The sequence below is a fragment of the Gracilinanus agilis genome, chromosome 5 (genome assembly GCF_016433145.1).
Source record: "Gracilinanus agilis isolate LMUSP501 chromosome 5, AgileGrace, whole genome shotgun sequence".
Taxonomy (NCBI): domain Eukaryota; kingdom Metazoa; phylum Chordata; class Mammalia; order Didelphimorphia; family Didelphidae; genus Gracilinanus; species Gracilinanus agilis.
Genome location: NC_058134.1, coordinates 260,027,614 through 260,042,719, shown reverse-complemented (window position 1 = coordinate 260,042,719; position 15,106 = coordinate 260,027,614). Strand labels below are relative to the sequence as shown.

General features: G+C 38.0%; 1 protein-coding gene across 1 annotated transcript in view; it reads right to left on the bottom strand.

The window, feature by feature from the left end:
- Nucleotides 1-14,884, bottom strand: part of CAPS2 (calcyphosine 2) — a 119,093-nt gene extending 104,209 nt beyond the window's left edge. Inside the window, exons 1-4 of the mRNA XM_044679188.1 lie at nt 14,693-14,884; nt 5,552-5,934; nt 636-681; nt 419-526 (exon numbers count right to left, since the gene is read on the bottom strand). Of these exons, the coding sequence (XP_044535123.1) occupies nt 419-526; nt 636-681; nt 5,552-5,934; nt 14,693-14,884 (729 nt within the window). The remainder of the gene's footprint in view (nt 1-418; nt 527-635; nt 682-5,551; nt 5,935-14,692) is intronic.
- Nucleotides 14,885-15,106: the final 222 nt, after the last annotated feature.

The window sequence follows — 15,106 nt, the reverse complement described above, 5'->3', positions numbered from 1 at the left end:
GTGTATAAGAGACAGCTCTCTCTCTCTCTCTCTCTCTCTCTCTCTCTCTCTCTCTCTCTCCCCTCCTAGGATTGTCTCTGGCTGTCCCCAATGCCTGGGATCCTCTTCCCTGCTTATCTCCACTTTCTGGCCTCCCTCACTTCCATCAAATGTCAGTTAAATCCCCCCTTCTGCAGGAAGGCATTCTTGGACCCTCTTAATTCTAGTGCCCTGCCTTTGTTGTTTATGTCCTTGTTTGTACAGATTTGTTAGTTTGTTGTCGAACCCATTAGACTGTTACTCAAAAAGGATAGTTACTTCCCTTCTCTTTGGACTCTCACTGTTTAACACAGTGCCTGGCAAAGAGTAAGTACTCAATAAACGCTTACTGGCTACTGACCTACTGAAAAAAAAAAAAAAAAAAAAAAAAACAACTAACCTCTTTTGGATGATTGTCAGTATAAGGCAAGCCCCAATTCATAGTCGATAAATTTGGTGCAGCAGAATGAAGACGAGTTGTAGTAAGAGGAAAATATGTAGGATTATCCTAAAATAAAAACAAATGGGATAATCTACATCCTGAAGATGATGTTGCTTCCGTCTGTAACACACACATCCAAGACTTGCCTCCTGCCCCCACACACAAATCAAAGTACCTCATCATCAGAGTCCAACAGTTTTCCAAAATCAAGTTGAGGCACACTGAAAGAAATATAATATGATTAATACAGTTCTGTGTGTGCATTTTAATAGATGTGTCTATTTGGAAATTGAATATACAGAGTACAACCACATAAGCCAATCTAGTTCTGTCTTCTATATCTAGAGGAGCCAGGAGTCTAAGATACTTTCATCAACTAAGAAGAAATGTGGCTCCAAAAGTGGGGGGGGGGGAGCACAGCTCAATATCCCAAGACTTACAATTGAGATCAAGCAAATGTGCCAACTTGAGCAAGCCATTTAGTTCTGAATTTGTTTCCTCTTTTGTAAAATGGGAATATTTTCCTAATTCACAAGCATATTGTAAAAATCCAATGAGGTAATAAATGTTAAAAGAGCATTTAAATTGTAAAAACCTCATGCAAAAGTTATCATAGTTCTTTTTTTTTCCTTTTTAAAAGTATTTTCCCTCGGTACAGGTAGATACAAGTTTCAATAATCATTTTCTGATATTTTGTGACTCACATAGTCTCCTTCTCTCCTTTCCTGCCCTCTCCCCAAGACAACAGATAATATGATAAAAGTTGTACATATGCTATCAGGAAATTCATATTTCCATGTTCATCATGTTTTGTAAAGGAAGACACATATTGCTTACAGAAGAAAAGAAAACTTTTGAAGGAATTAAAGTGAAAAATAGTTTGCTTCAATCTACATTTAGATTTCATCAGTTTCCTCGCCTTTTGCATCATGAGTTCCTTGAGTTGTCTTGAATCCTTACATTGCTGATAATAGTTAAGTCATTCACAATTGATCATTCTACACTATTACTATAACTGTGTACAATGTTCTCATTCTGCTCACTTTGCTTTCTTTCATAGCTTTTCCAGGTTTTTTGTGATCATCCTATTTATCATTTCTTATGGAACACTATTCCATTATAATCAAAAATAATATAATTATGACAATTTTATTAGAATTTATATATTTGAATAAAAATAACTTCAAACTCTTAAACTTAGAAAAATAAAGATGTGGCAAAAATAGTTGAACATAAATCATAACATGTCATAGGGAAACTAAATAGAGGTTAACAGATAATTATTATTTTTTTTAAATAAACTTCATAAGACAATTAAATTTTTCTAGTAAATGAAAAGGTATTTTAAAGATCACCAGAAATCTTAGACTCAGAATGCTAGAGTTGGAAAAGACTTAGAGATGATCAAGTCCATTGTTCTCATTTTATGAAGAAAGAAACTGAGGCCCAGATGGCATAAATCAAGTCTGCAGCAGAGACAGAACTAAAGACTAGGGTTCCTGTTTCCCATTCTTTGTTCTTTCCATTACGACATGCTATTTCTATTCTAATTATTAAATGTATACAATAGTAAGATCTATATACTTAATAAATAGACTTAGAATTAAAAACATCAAAAAGTCAGAATAAAAATACTTACTCAGATGGACGAGGACTACGAATTCCCCATGAACTGTGTCTCCATTCCTGTTTATTTGTTTATTAAGAATGAAAAAACGCATATATTTAGTCTGTTCTTTAAAATGTCTATACTTCAAAAAAAGTCAAATAATGTTCTACAATACATAATAAATATAACTAACTTGTATAACAATTTTTATTTCTGAAACCTTGTGAAATTACACAAACCTTGTGAAATTACACAAAATATCACTTATCCATAGAACCAGTGACTTGGAAAAACTAGTTTAGGCCAAAGGTTATAAAATTATAATTAAATAATCAAGACAGAAAATAAGCAGCCCATTGACTAATCTTGGTAGTTCATAAATGTCATGTAACACAAAGTTTCAATGACAGAGATACTTAGCAAAAAGCACCACTTTCAAAAATTGCTTTAACCCAGTGAAATTAGCAGCAAGTCTGGTTGGTTTGAAAAATGTTTTTCTGTCATTCTGACTGATTTTTCAAATGCTAGAATCCAAATTAGCCTAAGTATAAGCTAGAATAGATGAAAAATTACCATAATTAGTCACAAAGTTAGGGAAAAGTTACTCGGATTGCCAAAAGGTCATATTAATTGTAAAGAATATACACATGTATATAAAATAAACTTATACACATATGTATACATATACATCTGTATATATAACCATTGATGTGTATTTAAAGCCAATACATATATGTTGATGTACATACATATGTGGTTTATCCTAAAATACCACCAGTCTTTTATTACTATTACCATTTTTTACAGGAGGCAAAGGAGGAAGGAAAGGAAAGGAAAGGAAAGGAAAGGAAAGGAAAGGAAAGCAAAGCAAAGCAAAGCAAAGCAAAGCAAAGCAAAGGAAAGCAAAGCAAAGGAAAGCAAAGCAAAGCAAAGCAAAGCAAAGCAAAGCAAAGCAAAGCAAAGCAAAGCAAAGCAAAGCAAAGCAAAGGAAAGCAAAGGAAAGGAAAGGAAAGCAAAGCAAAGCAAAGGAAAGCAAAGGAAAGCAAAGGAAAGCAAAGGAAAGCAAAGCAAAGCAAAGCAAAGCAAAGGAAAGCAAAGGAAAGCAAAGGAAAGCAAAGGAAAGCAAAGGAAAGCAAAGGAAAGCAAAGGAAAGCAAAGGAAAGGAAAGGAAAGGAAAGGAAAGGAAAGGAAAGGAAAGGAAAGGAAAGGAAAGGAAGGTAGGTTTATCAGGGAATGTTTTCTAGCTAATAATTTTACTATTCCATCTTATTAAATGCCTTTACCAAAAGCTAATCATGTCCATTGGCTATTTATTCATGAGAAGCACACTGGTAGGCATACATGAGCTTTACAGTCTTAGAAATGACCTCATAGAGTGGCCCTAAAACTTTGAGGGAGCAGCCCCTTTCTGGGAGACCCAAGCTGCCAGTATTAATGCAGACTGAGAGAATAGCTCAGTTCAGGTACTACAAAGATAATATTATGCCATCAAATATGAAAGAATGAAAAATGAAGTGGTCTATAAGAATATATCTCAGGTATAAATAACAGATAGCCCAAGCACTCTATTAGTATCCATTCAATGTGAAAAATACCATAGAAAAAAGAATGAGATTAATCAGCTATGCATGATTTACAGGAGATAGAGCAAAGTCACACAGGATCAGAAGTCATAGGTGGGTTGTGATTTGTGCCAAAAAAGAGAGGACCCACATCAGTGTTATCTCCATGAAAGTAAAATGAGCTGAGAATCACAGAATGTTATAGCTGGAAGGGATTCTTAAAAGTCATTTAGTCCATTTTCCTTATTTTACAGAAAAGGAAACTGGGGCCCAGGAAGATTGTGACTAAAATCCATTTCATATTAATAAATATTTTTTGCAAAGTGAACAGGACACAGGGTGATTTAGTATCAAGTTTCCTGATCATGGTTCCTTCCGGTATGCCACAGTTTAAATTAAAACTGGTATATTATAATAAAAAATATAATTTTAATCTAATTTGTAGTATACATACTTGCATATTCTTGTTTCTAGAGAATCGTTGAGTTAGGTTTTTAGAGGAAGCAGAAACTCCTTTAATCTCTAAATTCATTTAAATTCAATTTTATGTCCTTCAATATACTGAAAAAAAAGAGAGAAAGCAAAGTAAAAGACTTCACAAAACTCTGCATAAATGAACTATACAATTTATCGCAACTAATATTAAAAGAAATCAGCTAAGTGGCTCAGGGGATAGAGAGCCAAACCTGGGCTCAAATCTACTCCCAGATATTTCCTAGTCGTGTGACCCTGGGCAAGTCACTTAACCCCAGTTGCCTAACCCTTACTGCCCTTCTGCCTTGGAACCAATACTTAGTATTGATTCTAAAATGGGAGGTAAGGCTTTAAAAAAAAATTAGGGAAAGAATTCCCACCTAGCCTCCTGAAAATCTGATTCATCTTTCCCATTATCTTTCTCTTTGTTGCCAATGAAATATATTCTACCAATTGAGTTTCCTAGAGTCTTTTCATACCATTTGACACTTAGCCCCAATCTCTTCCTGAAGTCAGTACCTAGATATATTTCAACCAGTACAAGATAAATATTTATTTGAGAGCCACATACCTTTCATTTAGTGCATTATATTTAACCACCAAAAATGTAACAGCTCTATTACGGATCCAAATATACTCAACTATGCATTGGTTTCTAAGTATGTAACTGAATAAATTTAGGCACCATCAGTTGCAATATTTATTATTATTATTATTATTTGGCACAGTGTTCATGAGAAGTTCAAAATTAAATCTTCACATTTTTTTAAGTCCCATAGTAGTTCCAACTCCACAAACACATATGGCACATACCTTAGTCACAAACTGGGGAGCATGTGAGAGGGAGGGTAAGAAGGTCTGAGTGAAATAAGGATATGTAAACATTCCATGGAAAACGAAAAAACTATTCAAGAATATTATTTCAGAGGTCTCAGGAAAGTCCTCTAGTTGGGACAAACGCACCCAGGACATCTTCCCCAGTTCAGGACAGTTCACAGTTTCCAAAGTGACCAGGGTCGGTTCTCCTCATTTTCCCGGAGACAAGGGGGATGAGCTAAGTGAGAAGGCTGGGCTCCTGGGACGCTCCCAGCTGATCCCCATCCCACACAATAAGCTCCCCAGAGCCACTGAGGGGCAAGGAGGCATGGGGCATGAGGACTTAAAGACCCACCTGACGTCCTCAGGACCTGCTATGACCAGGTCCAAGGATGAAAAATTGGAGGGCAAATGTGTGAGGCTGAACGGAGTGGATGAAAGACGCTTCTTCCTCTTCCTTCCACTTAGAGAGACAGCTTTTCCCTTTGTCTGGTTCTGGAGCTCCCGCCCAGAACACAAACTCTGTGATCCCAGACTCTGAACAGTTTGGAGCCACCTCTCAGAAGCGGGGAGTCCAATCTCCCCGGGCAGAACCCGAGTCAAGCAGGCGGGGAAAAGTTTCTGGGTTGCCTAGCAACATAAGGACGCTTCCTCCTCTCGCGCTGCCTCATCTTCACGTCCCTGACGGGATTGGTGGGAGCGGAACGCAAGGTCTTAGATCCCTCGTTTGCCTGCCTCCTTCTGGTCTCTACTAGCACTACTCCTCTCCCCAAAGCCTCTGCGCCCAAACCGCTCCAGAAGGGAGGGAGGAAGGGACCTCTGCACCCGCTCCGCCTCCCCGCCGGTAGTTTGGGATCACTTTGAATGATCTCTGCATGCTCACAGATATCTGGTCCCTGAGCTGCCCTAAACTGGGGGTGACGTGATCTGCTCAGCACCTGGGAATATAGAGCGGTGGGAGAGGAATCTTGGATCCCTACACCTGCTCGCAAAGTGGGTGCCGTCTGCCCTTTCTGAAATTAGCAGGCATCCATCTGAAAGTGGATTCTGAACGTCCAAAGTATTTAGATTAAGATAAACTCTCTTGTCTAGCAGAGAAGGCAGGCGGGTTCAGAGTATGAAGGTCTCTGAAAATGACTAATATTTACATCAAATGATCCCAGCCCTCCTAGGAACCCGAACAGTCATCACGTTCAATGTCTTCTGGTTACAAATAAAGAAAAATCGGGGCCCAGAGAGGCTAAGTGATTTATCTGGAGTTTCCAAGCAAGTTCTTGGCAATGAAATAACCACTACTCCTATATCTTAGCCCTCAGTTCACTGTCTTCCACAACACACTATGATTGTCTCCTAATGCTTTTGAGGAATTTGAATCCAAAAGATTTCAAAGACAATTTGAGTCGAAATCTAATCTGAATACAAAATTTTTGTCGTGGTGGTGGTTGATAGTGTTCAGTCATGCCTGACTCTTTTTTGGACTTTGTCATTTGACGTTTTCTTGGCAAAGATGCTGGAATCATTTGCCATTTCTTTCTGCAGCCCATTTTACAGATGAGGAAACTAAGGCAAATGGATGACTTGGCCAGAGTCACACAGTTAGTAAATGTCAGAATCCATAGTTAAAGGAAGATGAGTCTTCCTGACTCCATACCCAACACTCTATCCATTGTACCACACGTCTCAGGTGCTCCTTTAAAATATTAAATTTAAGTGGTTAGAAAAAGATGAAGACGTGGTGATGGAGAAGGTGATGAAAAGCCATTAACTATGTCCTGAATTTTAAAGTTTCCCTAATGATTGAATCAAGTACAACTTATATAGGTTGACAAGCAGCCAAAATATCAATCTGTTGAAAGTATATATAGTGAAACTTCATTGTAAGCTTTCCTGCTTCCCCTTCCTTTCCCACATCATAAAACGAAAAGGAAAAAATGATAAGAAAAAAAAGACTATAACAAGGAAAATCATACCTAAAATTGAATAGGTAGCATGCATCATGTGTTCCCCTTGGTTGTAGATAATCAAAAAGCAAAATTTTAAATAGCAAAAAAATTTAGCAAAGCACCCTTCTTGCTAGCATGCAGCAGTTAAATAAAAGAAATAGAAAGTAGAGTACATTTGCCATTATTCCAGCAGTTTCTCCAGGAAACCATAATTCAATCTTTCTTTGATAAATTCTTTTCATAAGCTGTACTACAAGCCAGCAAAAGAAAAACACTCCAATCAATACAAGACTTAGAGTCAATCTACTGCTTCTGCCCCTTTTGCTCATTCCAGTGCTCTCACCCTAATTCTGGCTTCCACTCTTACCTGGTGCTCCCCTCCAGAGAGATTTTTTTTAAACAGCAAATACAATAGAAATAAATCTCCAAACTCCAGTTCAAATGTCCCCTCTTTCCGGGCTGAGAAAAATACAGCTCCTGGGGTTATCAATGGCTAATACTCTCTGACTTGGCACCCAATTCAAACCTTACCAGAAAGGTTGTTACATATTTTGGGAGAATGAATTTTCTATTTCTTTATTGAAAAGTATATAATTAATAAATTTTTGAGGCTACTACAATAGGCAGTTGGTGATATAGAACTGGAGCTGAGGAAAGAAATTAGGGCTAAATGGATATAAAATCTAGAAGTCATCTGCATAAAGTTGATCTTTAAAACTAAGGGAACTCTGCTGCAATGTTACAGCTTTTGAAGCTACAGGTGAGAGTTGATTGACAGGATGAACAGTCATGAAAAGGGCTCAGCAAGTCCTCACACCAGAAGCTGGTCCTCCCTGAACACTCCTATACAATAGCATTTTAGTGACAGGGCTAAATTAGAACTCAGGTCCTTTGTGCTCCTAGTCCAATACGCTTTCCAGGATATCATAATGTCTTTATGTATAGAATTCAATTCCATAAACATTTATTAAGCATCTATTGCCTACCAAACACTGTGTTAATATACTTTATAAGATTTCTTGTACTAAACTAAACGAACTCATTTGTATGTATATATACATATATATTTATGTAAAATTGAAATTTATGTGAAAAATAAAGTCTAAACTGATAGTTAGGAAAAAAAAACTAAGGGAACTGTTGAATATTGAATATGTGTGTGTAATAACAGTTAACATTTATATAGCACCTACTATATACAGTTGATGCCCAATAGATTTTGCTCCAGCAGCTTACCTTTACCCTGTGTGTGTCTGCCTACCTCATGTGTGTTTCTTATAAACAGTAGGATTTTGGTTTCTTAACTACTCTGCTATTTGTTTCCATTTTATGGGTGAGTTCATCCCATTCACATTCAGAGTTATGACTACCACCTATGTATTCCCTATCATTTTGATTTCTTCTCCTAGACCTGCCCTTTTTTCTTTCTCTATTTCCTTCTACACCAATGTTTTTCTTTTAATCAGTCCCCTAATCACTACCCTTATTTTACTTCCCTTCCCACCCCCTTCCTTCTTATTCCCCTCTTATTTTTCTTTAGGGTATATTAAATTCCCTTCTCCCTCTCTTTCCTTCCCTTTTGGTACTCCCTGCCCCACTACCCTCTTGGTTTTTCCCTCTCAACTTCCCTGTAGGATAAGATAGAATTCCATACTCAAATGGATATCAATGTTCTTCCTTCTCAGAATTGATTCCACTGAGAGTAAGGTTTAAGTATTACCTATTAGCACTCTCTTCCTCTCCTTATAATAGTATTCTTACCTTCCCCCTCCCATGTACCTTTTTATGTGGTATAATTTATCCTATTTTTCTTCTTCCTTCAAGCTTCTCTTGGTGGGGAATAGAAGATGGCATAATTAGAATAATTCATAGAATAATTCTTCTAACTACTATGATAGTGAAAACAGTTTTTGAGAGTTGCAAATATCATTTTTCTATATAGGAATATAAATAATTTTACCTTACTGAAGTCCTTTAAAAAATTCCCTCTTTTTTGTTAACCTTTTCATGTTTCTCTTGAATTTTATATTTGGACATCAAATTTTCCATTTAGTTCTGGTCTTTTCTTTACAAATACTTGGAAATCTTCTATATTGTTAAATGCCCATATTTTCCCTTGGAAGCATATAGTCAATGGTGATCCTTGGTTGTAGACCCAATTCTCCTGACTTTCTGAATATCATATTCCAAGCCATGAGGAAGCTCAAGCTTCTATGCTGCCAGATCCTGTGTAATCCTGACTGGGGCTCCTTGATATCTGAATTGTCTTTTTCTGACTTCTTGAAACATTTTCTGCTTGGCTTAGAAGCTCTTGAATTTGGCAATTACATTTCTGGGAGTTGTCTTTTGAGGATTTAATATAGAGGATGATATATGGACTCTTTCCATGTCTATTTTGTTCTCTTGTTCAAGAATATCAGGGAAATTTTCTTGGATAATTTCTTGTAATATGATGTCAAAACTGTTTTTTTCTAGGTTGTCAGGTAGAACAATGATTCTCAAATTGTCTCTCCTGGATCTGTTTTCCAGTTCTATCATCTTCTCAAGATATTTCATATTTCCTTCTTTGGGGCATGCTTTTGACTTTGCTGTATTAATTCTTGCTGTCTTGTGAGATCATTAGCTTCTACTTGCCCAATTCTAGCCTTTAAGGACTGGTTTTCATCTATGATCTTTTGATTTTCCTTTTTGGTTTGGTCAACCTACTTTTCATGCCTTCCAGCAGGCCAATTCTGGTCTCCAAATTGCTTATTATATCATGTGATTTCTATGTCTCTTTTTCCAAGTGAGAGGTTCTGTCTTTTAAACTGTTATTTGCCTTTTGAATTACTTGCATTCCTTTCTTCCACTTTTCTCCCATTGTTCCACTATCTTTCTTACTTGGTTCTTAAACTCTAATTTTAGTTCCTTGAAAGCTTGTAACCAATTTCCATTTGGGGGCGGGGGGGGGAAAGGGGGGCAGGGAAAGTTTGGATGTGGTTGCTTGTTTGTCACTCTTTGCTGTTGCCTCTGTACTCTGCTCCTTTTCTCCATAGAAGTTATCCATTGTCAGAGGCTTTCTCTATTGCATCTTACATTTTTTTGGTACTTGTGGATTATAGTTCTTGGGTGTTGGTGCACATTGCTGTGTTAGTTTTATCTTCCCTTCTCAGCCAGAAGTCTAGGTGAGGAGGGCATGCAGCACTGAGTGTATTGAGCTACAGAGTAGTTTTTGCCCGAGGCTATTTTTCGAGTCTCTGAGTCTGCTGTGGGCAGCCTGTCTCTGGCTATCTCTGCTCCTGAGCTCCGTGCTTCTGGGTTCCAAGTCTCCCCACCAAGGCTTTGCACTGTCCTCAGGGGTAAAACTGGGGTGCCTTCAGCCAGCTACCAAGAACTTAGAGATTGCCCTGGCCTTTCTTCTGACTCTGGCATGATAGGTGGTGTATGTGTGTGTAAGGGTGGGGAGGAGGGTGACCAGCTCACACTTTGGTAGGTGTAATTTTATCCCCTTATAGCATGGAACTGCCCAAACCCTGCCTACCTTCAAGGTTGCACCCTACGGTAGAGCCCCTTTCCTCATCTGATTTTTATTTTTGTCCTTTTGAGACACTTTGTTGTGATCGGTAGTAGGAAGAGTCATGAAGTGCCTTCTACACTGCATCCACCTTAGCCCAGAAGTGAAGACCTTGACTTATATATAAGGAGCAGTTCAGGGAACTAGCCTTGTTTAGCCTGGAGATGAGAAGACTTAGGCGGGGACACATGATAACTTTGTTATGGTACTTGAAGGCCTATCATGTGAGAAGGGATTGGATCTGCTCTATTGGGTCCTACTGTTCAGAAACAGGAACAATAGGAGGAATTGGCAAAGAATTTTAGTGAGGTTTGATGTCAGAAGTACTTAATTACAGCTGTCCAAAAGTCATTTGCCTAGGGAGGGCATAAATTTGCCCACCTTGGCAATCTTCAAACAAATGCTGATGACCTCTTGGTAGGTATATTATAATAGGGATTCCTTCATTTGATCACTAAGGGCCCTTCACACTCTCAAATTCTGTGATTTTATAACTAGAACTTGATAGGACATGGACGTAATAAGTGTATGTAATGCAGAACAATTTCATAGATGTCACAACTATAATGTTGGATAGAATGTTGACTTTATAAAATATATTGTTCTACCTTTTGGGGGAACAATTCATTACTGTAGAAGATTCTGGTGTTATAGACAACATTAATTTTTTTGCATTCATAAATTAGCCAATGAATGTGCCATGTTAGTCTCAATTATTTAGCAGATTTGAATCAATTTGCATTTAAATCACCTAAAAGTGTTCTAGTTAATATACCACATTGCCTCTCTAAATTGATCAAATAAAAAAATATGTCAACTGAATTTTTTGCCCAGTGACAGACAAACTGACCACCATTTTCTCTCGAATTTTTCCTCCTATAATTTTATTCTATAATACAGGGGGGTATCTGTGTAACTTCAGTATCTTTTTGAAGGCACCTTAGTTTTTTCTTGGGATGACTCTTTTAGCATACCATAGAAATCTTGGGGATGGGAGATGATACAGAATTATAACAAGGGATCTCAGAATCCATCTGGCCACCAAACATTGTGGTTTCTATCAAAACAAAACATAGTGTAACATGACAACATAATATAGCCCTAACTTATATTGATAGATCAAATTCTATCAGGTAACAATGACTCTAGGATTCAAGGTACTCTACAAGTCTGTCTTCCCAAAACTGTGCTCATGAGCCCCCACTACTGTGTTTACTTTCTGTCTAGTTCCTGAAAAGATACAATTTATAGTAGTTGAAAACAAAGAAAATTTATTGAAATGACTTGGTAATAATAGTAGCAATAAAATATCAACCCTGTAAACCTCTTCCACAAATAGTGTCAGTGGGAAAAGTAGATACTTATAGAATTTCCACATGGAGAGACACACGTCACTAATAGGACTTACACTACAAAGTCTTCCTTTATGATGCCCTCCCACTTTTTGGGAACCAATGCATTTCTATAACTAATTCTTTTTTTAAAAAACCCTTACTTTCCGTCTTGGAGTCAATACCACTCCAAGGCAGAAGAGTGGTAAGGGTAGGCTATGGGGGTCAAGTGACTTGCCCTGGGTCACATGGCTGGGAAGTTTCAGAGGCCAGATTTGAAGCTAGGACCTCCCATCTCTAGGCCTGGCTCTCAATCCACTGAGCTACCCAGCTGCCCCCTTCTATAACTAATTCTTGGTCCTGCTCTTCACCACCTACAGTTTGAGGTTCTGTTCTAAATTAAAGCCCAAGATATTGCTATGCTCTTTGGAAAAGAATCAGAATTTATAGCCCAGAGCCTTAGCTACATCACTTTCCATTTCTCATAGAGAGTCCTAGTTTTGGTTTTGGGGTTTTAAACTACTCTATCAATTCAATTTAATTTAACACTGTATTCCCATTCCACAGGACAGTAACATCCATTTCTGCTTTTGTTGTTGTGTTGCTCAATCATTATAGACTTTGTGATCCCATTTGAGGTTTTCTTGGCAGACATAATGGAGTGGTTTGTTGTTTCCTTCTCCAGCTCATTTACAGATGAATAAACTGAGGCAAATAAGGTTAGGTGACTTCCCCAGGATCAACTAATAAGTGTCTAAGGCTGGGTTGAACTCTGGGAAATGAGTCATTCTAGCTCCAAGCCCCTCACTCTATTCATTGCACCACTTATCTCTTTCTGCTGCAAAATGCTATTTCTGAGGAGAAGGGAAGAAAATTCTGCCCTGATGCACTCTCTAAGTGGCACAATGGAAAAATGAAGATTGCGCTCCAAGAGCTTAGTTTTGCCTTAATACAGCTCTGCTCTCTTCTTACCTGACTTCCATCCAGGGGATTCCTCTACCTTTAAATTCTCAAAAAGGCTTTCACCACCCACAGGCAAGCAGTGCAGTGTCTTTGCCCTTTCATATGCAAATGAACCAATCAAAGTTTTCGAAGGGAAGCATCTTTGTCTCTCTTTCTCATACCTCCTAGAATCTTGTCAAATGAGTTAGGGAGGTCTCAACTGATCAACAGCTAGCTCAGGAAAAATCGCCTATTACAGAAACTATATGGAAAACAATAGAAAAAGTTATGAGGGAAAGAGTATGATTAATAAATGGATAGAGGTCCAACGGTGCTCTGAAAATTGAATGCAAGTTCTAAAACGTAGAAAATTTTGAGAATTATGAATTTAATTGTAATTTTTTACCAAAATGATAATAACGATCATTATTGATATTTGGGTATCAGTTAAGCGTTTACAAAGAGCATTTATGTGCACTGTGCATGTTTTGTTATAATATTAATGATATTTCTTGGCACAAAGAGGTAATAAATACTTATTGAGTAGAATTGAATGATATAAAGGTTTAAATTCATTAGCTAAGAGCATTTTATTTATTTGAAAGCAGTTAACAAAAGTAGAACCCTGAAGAATTCCTTTTAATACCAGAATCATTGCATGAAAGTAAAAATATATTGTTCATTCCCAAACAATGTAATTGATCCATATAATGGATTTAAATCACTCAGATTAATGTCTTCCAATTTCCATAAAATTGCAAAGTGAAATTTCTAACCCTCATTATGCCAGCAACATAATTTTACTTCTAAGGGGTTTTACATGGTCCAAAAGGCAGAAGGAAAATTTACAGAGGTGCTTTTTCCCCCACAAGTTATCAGGTTATGACAGATGGAAAGGCCTCCTCAGGGGAAAAAAGTGACTATTTTTTATGTTTCGTTTTTATCCTTCCAAGTAGTCAACCTTTTTCAAGGTTATGAAATGAAAGCCATTGAATTGTTAAATATCTTGGTAAGATTATTCATTTAACAAGCATGTTGATTATATATTGAGGAGTAATTAAAGCTACCCTTGGTTTCTCTACTCTTATCTCCCCAGGGGTAGGTATTAAATTAGAATAGCGGGAATGATAGATTGGCAGAGGGTTTAATATGTGTAGCTCTGTGTGACAGAACCATCTACCAGATCCACCCTCAACATGTGATTGAGACAAGGTAACCAAGCCAAGGCATGTTTTTTGTAGGGGGCAGAAGGGGGAGATGAGGCTAAAGTTGTGCTTTCCATAACATCGTTTTCTGGTGGCTTCTGGCTATGTTGATATGGTTTCCAGGTCACCAAGAGGACTAAAAAGTTATGCCTAAAGGTTTCAAGTGCGCTTCCAACTGAAAGGATGTCCAAAGATCACCCAAATCACCACAGCCTGCTGGGGAAGTGATATACCACGGTCCCCTGTCACCCTGACTGGTTTTTAACCTAGCCTTTTGTTGTCCCCAAGCTGCTGACACCATGTAACTGCTTGCAAGCAATTCAGAGATGATGAAGGGGAAAACAAGCCAAGTTAAGTGATGGAGAATCAGAGTAATCCTCGGCCTGGACAGCATGTGGATTCTAAAGAGATTTCTGCTCCCCTGCTCTTTTTTTCTACAAAGACTGACATTTGCTATTTAGATCGGCTGCCCCTGGTGCCTCAGGCTAGGCTGAGAGCCAGTGAAAGCCTAAGTGATGATGCTCCTGTGATGTGCTTGGTGATGTACTTGCCTTCGAGCAGGAAAGGACTCTCCTCCTTTCCCTGAACCCTCCCTTTAAAATCACTTTGCCCTCCTCCTCACGAAGAGGAAAGAGACTGAGCAGGGAAAATGCTTTAGCAGCCAGAACCGTGGGCATGGGTTGTGGTTATTGCTTCTAAATTATGCCAGCCAACCCATTAACACCGCCACCACTCTCTTGTTAATGTGTTCCTTATTACCTGCTGTATAAAAGAAATAAGTAACCAATAGCCCTTACCTCATGTTTGAGGTCCCCCATGGCAATAGCAATTGGAAAATGTGAGTAGCGTTTCTCAATAACAATAGAATATCCAGCACCTAGCATAGCATAGGGTGGAGAAGCTGCAGAGTCAGCAATGGCTTGTGCCCAGGAGGGAGCTCTAGAGCCCCTGTGAGAACTTACTCTTTTTCTGCAGTTTAGATTAGCCATCTCTAGGTGATAAGTCCAAGAAGCAAGGAGAAATAAGAAACCCAACAAAAATTAATTTAATTAATTTAGAATATTTTTCCATGCTTACATGAATCATGTTCTTTCCCTCTCCTCCCACCTCCCTCCTGTAGCCAACTCGCAATTCCACAGGGTTTTACATGTGTCATTGATCAAGACCTATTTCCATATTATTGATATTTGCACTAGAGTGATCATTTAGAG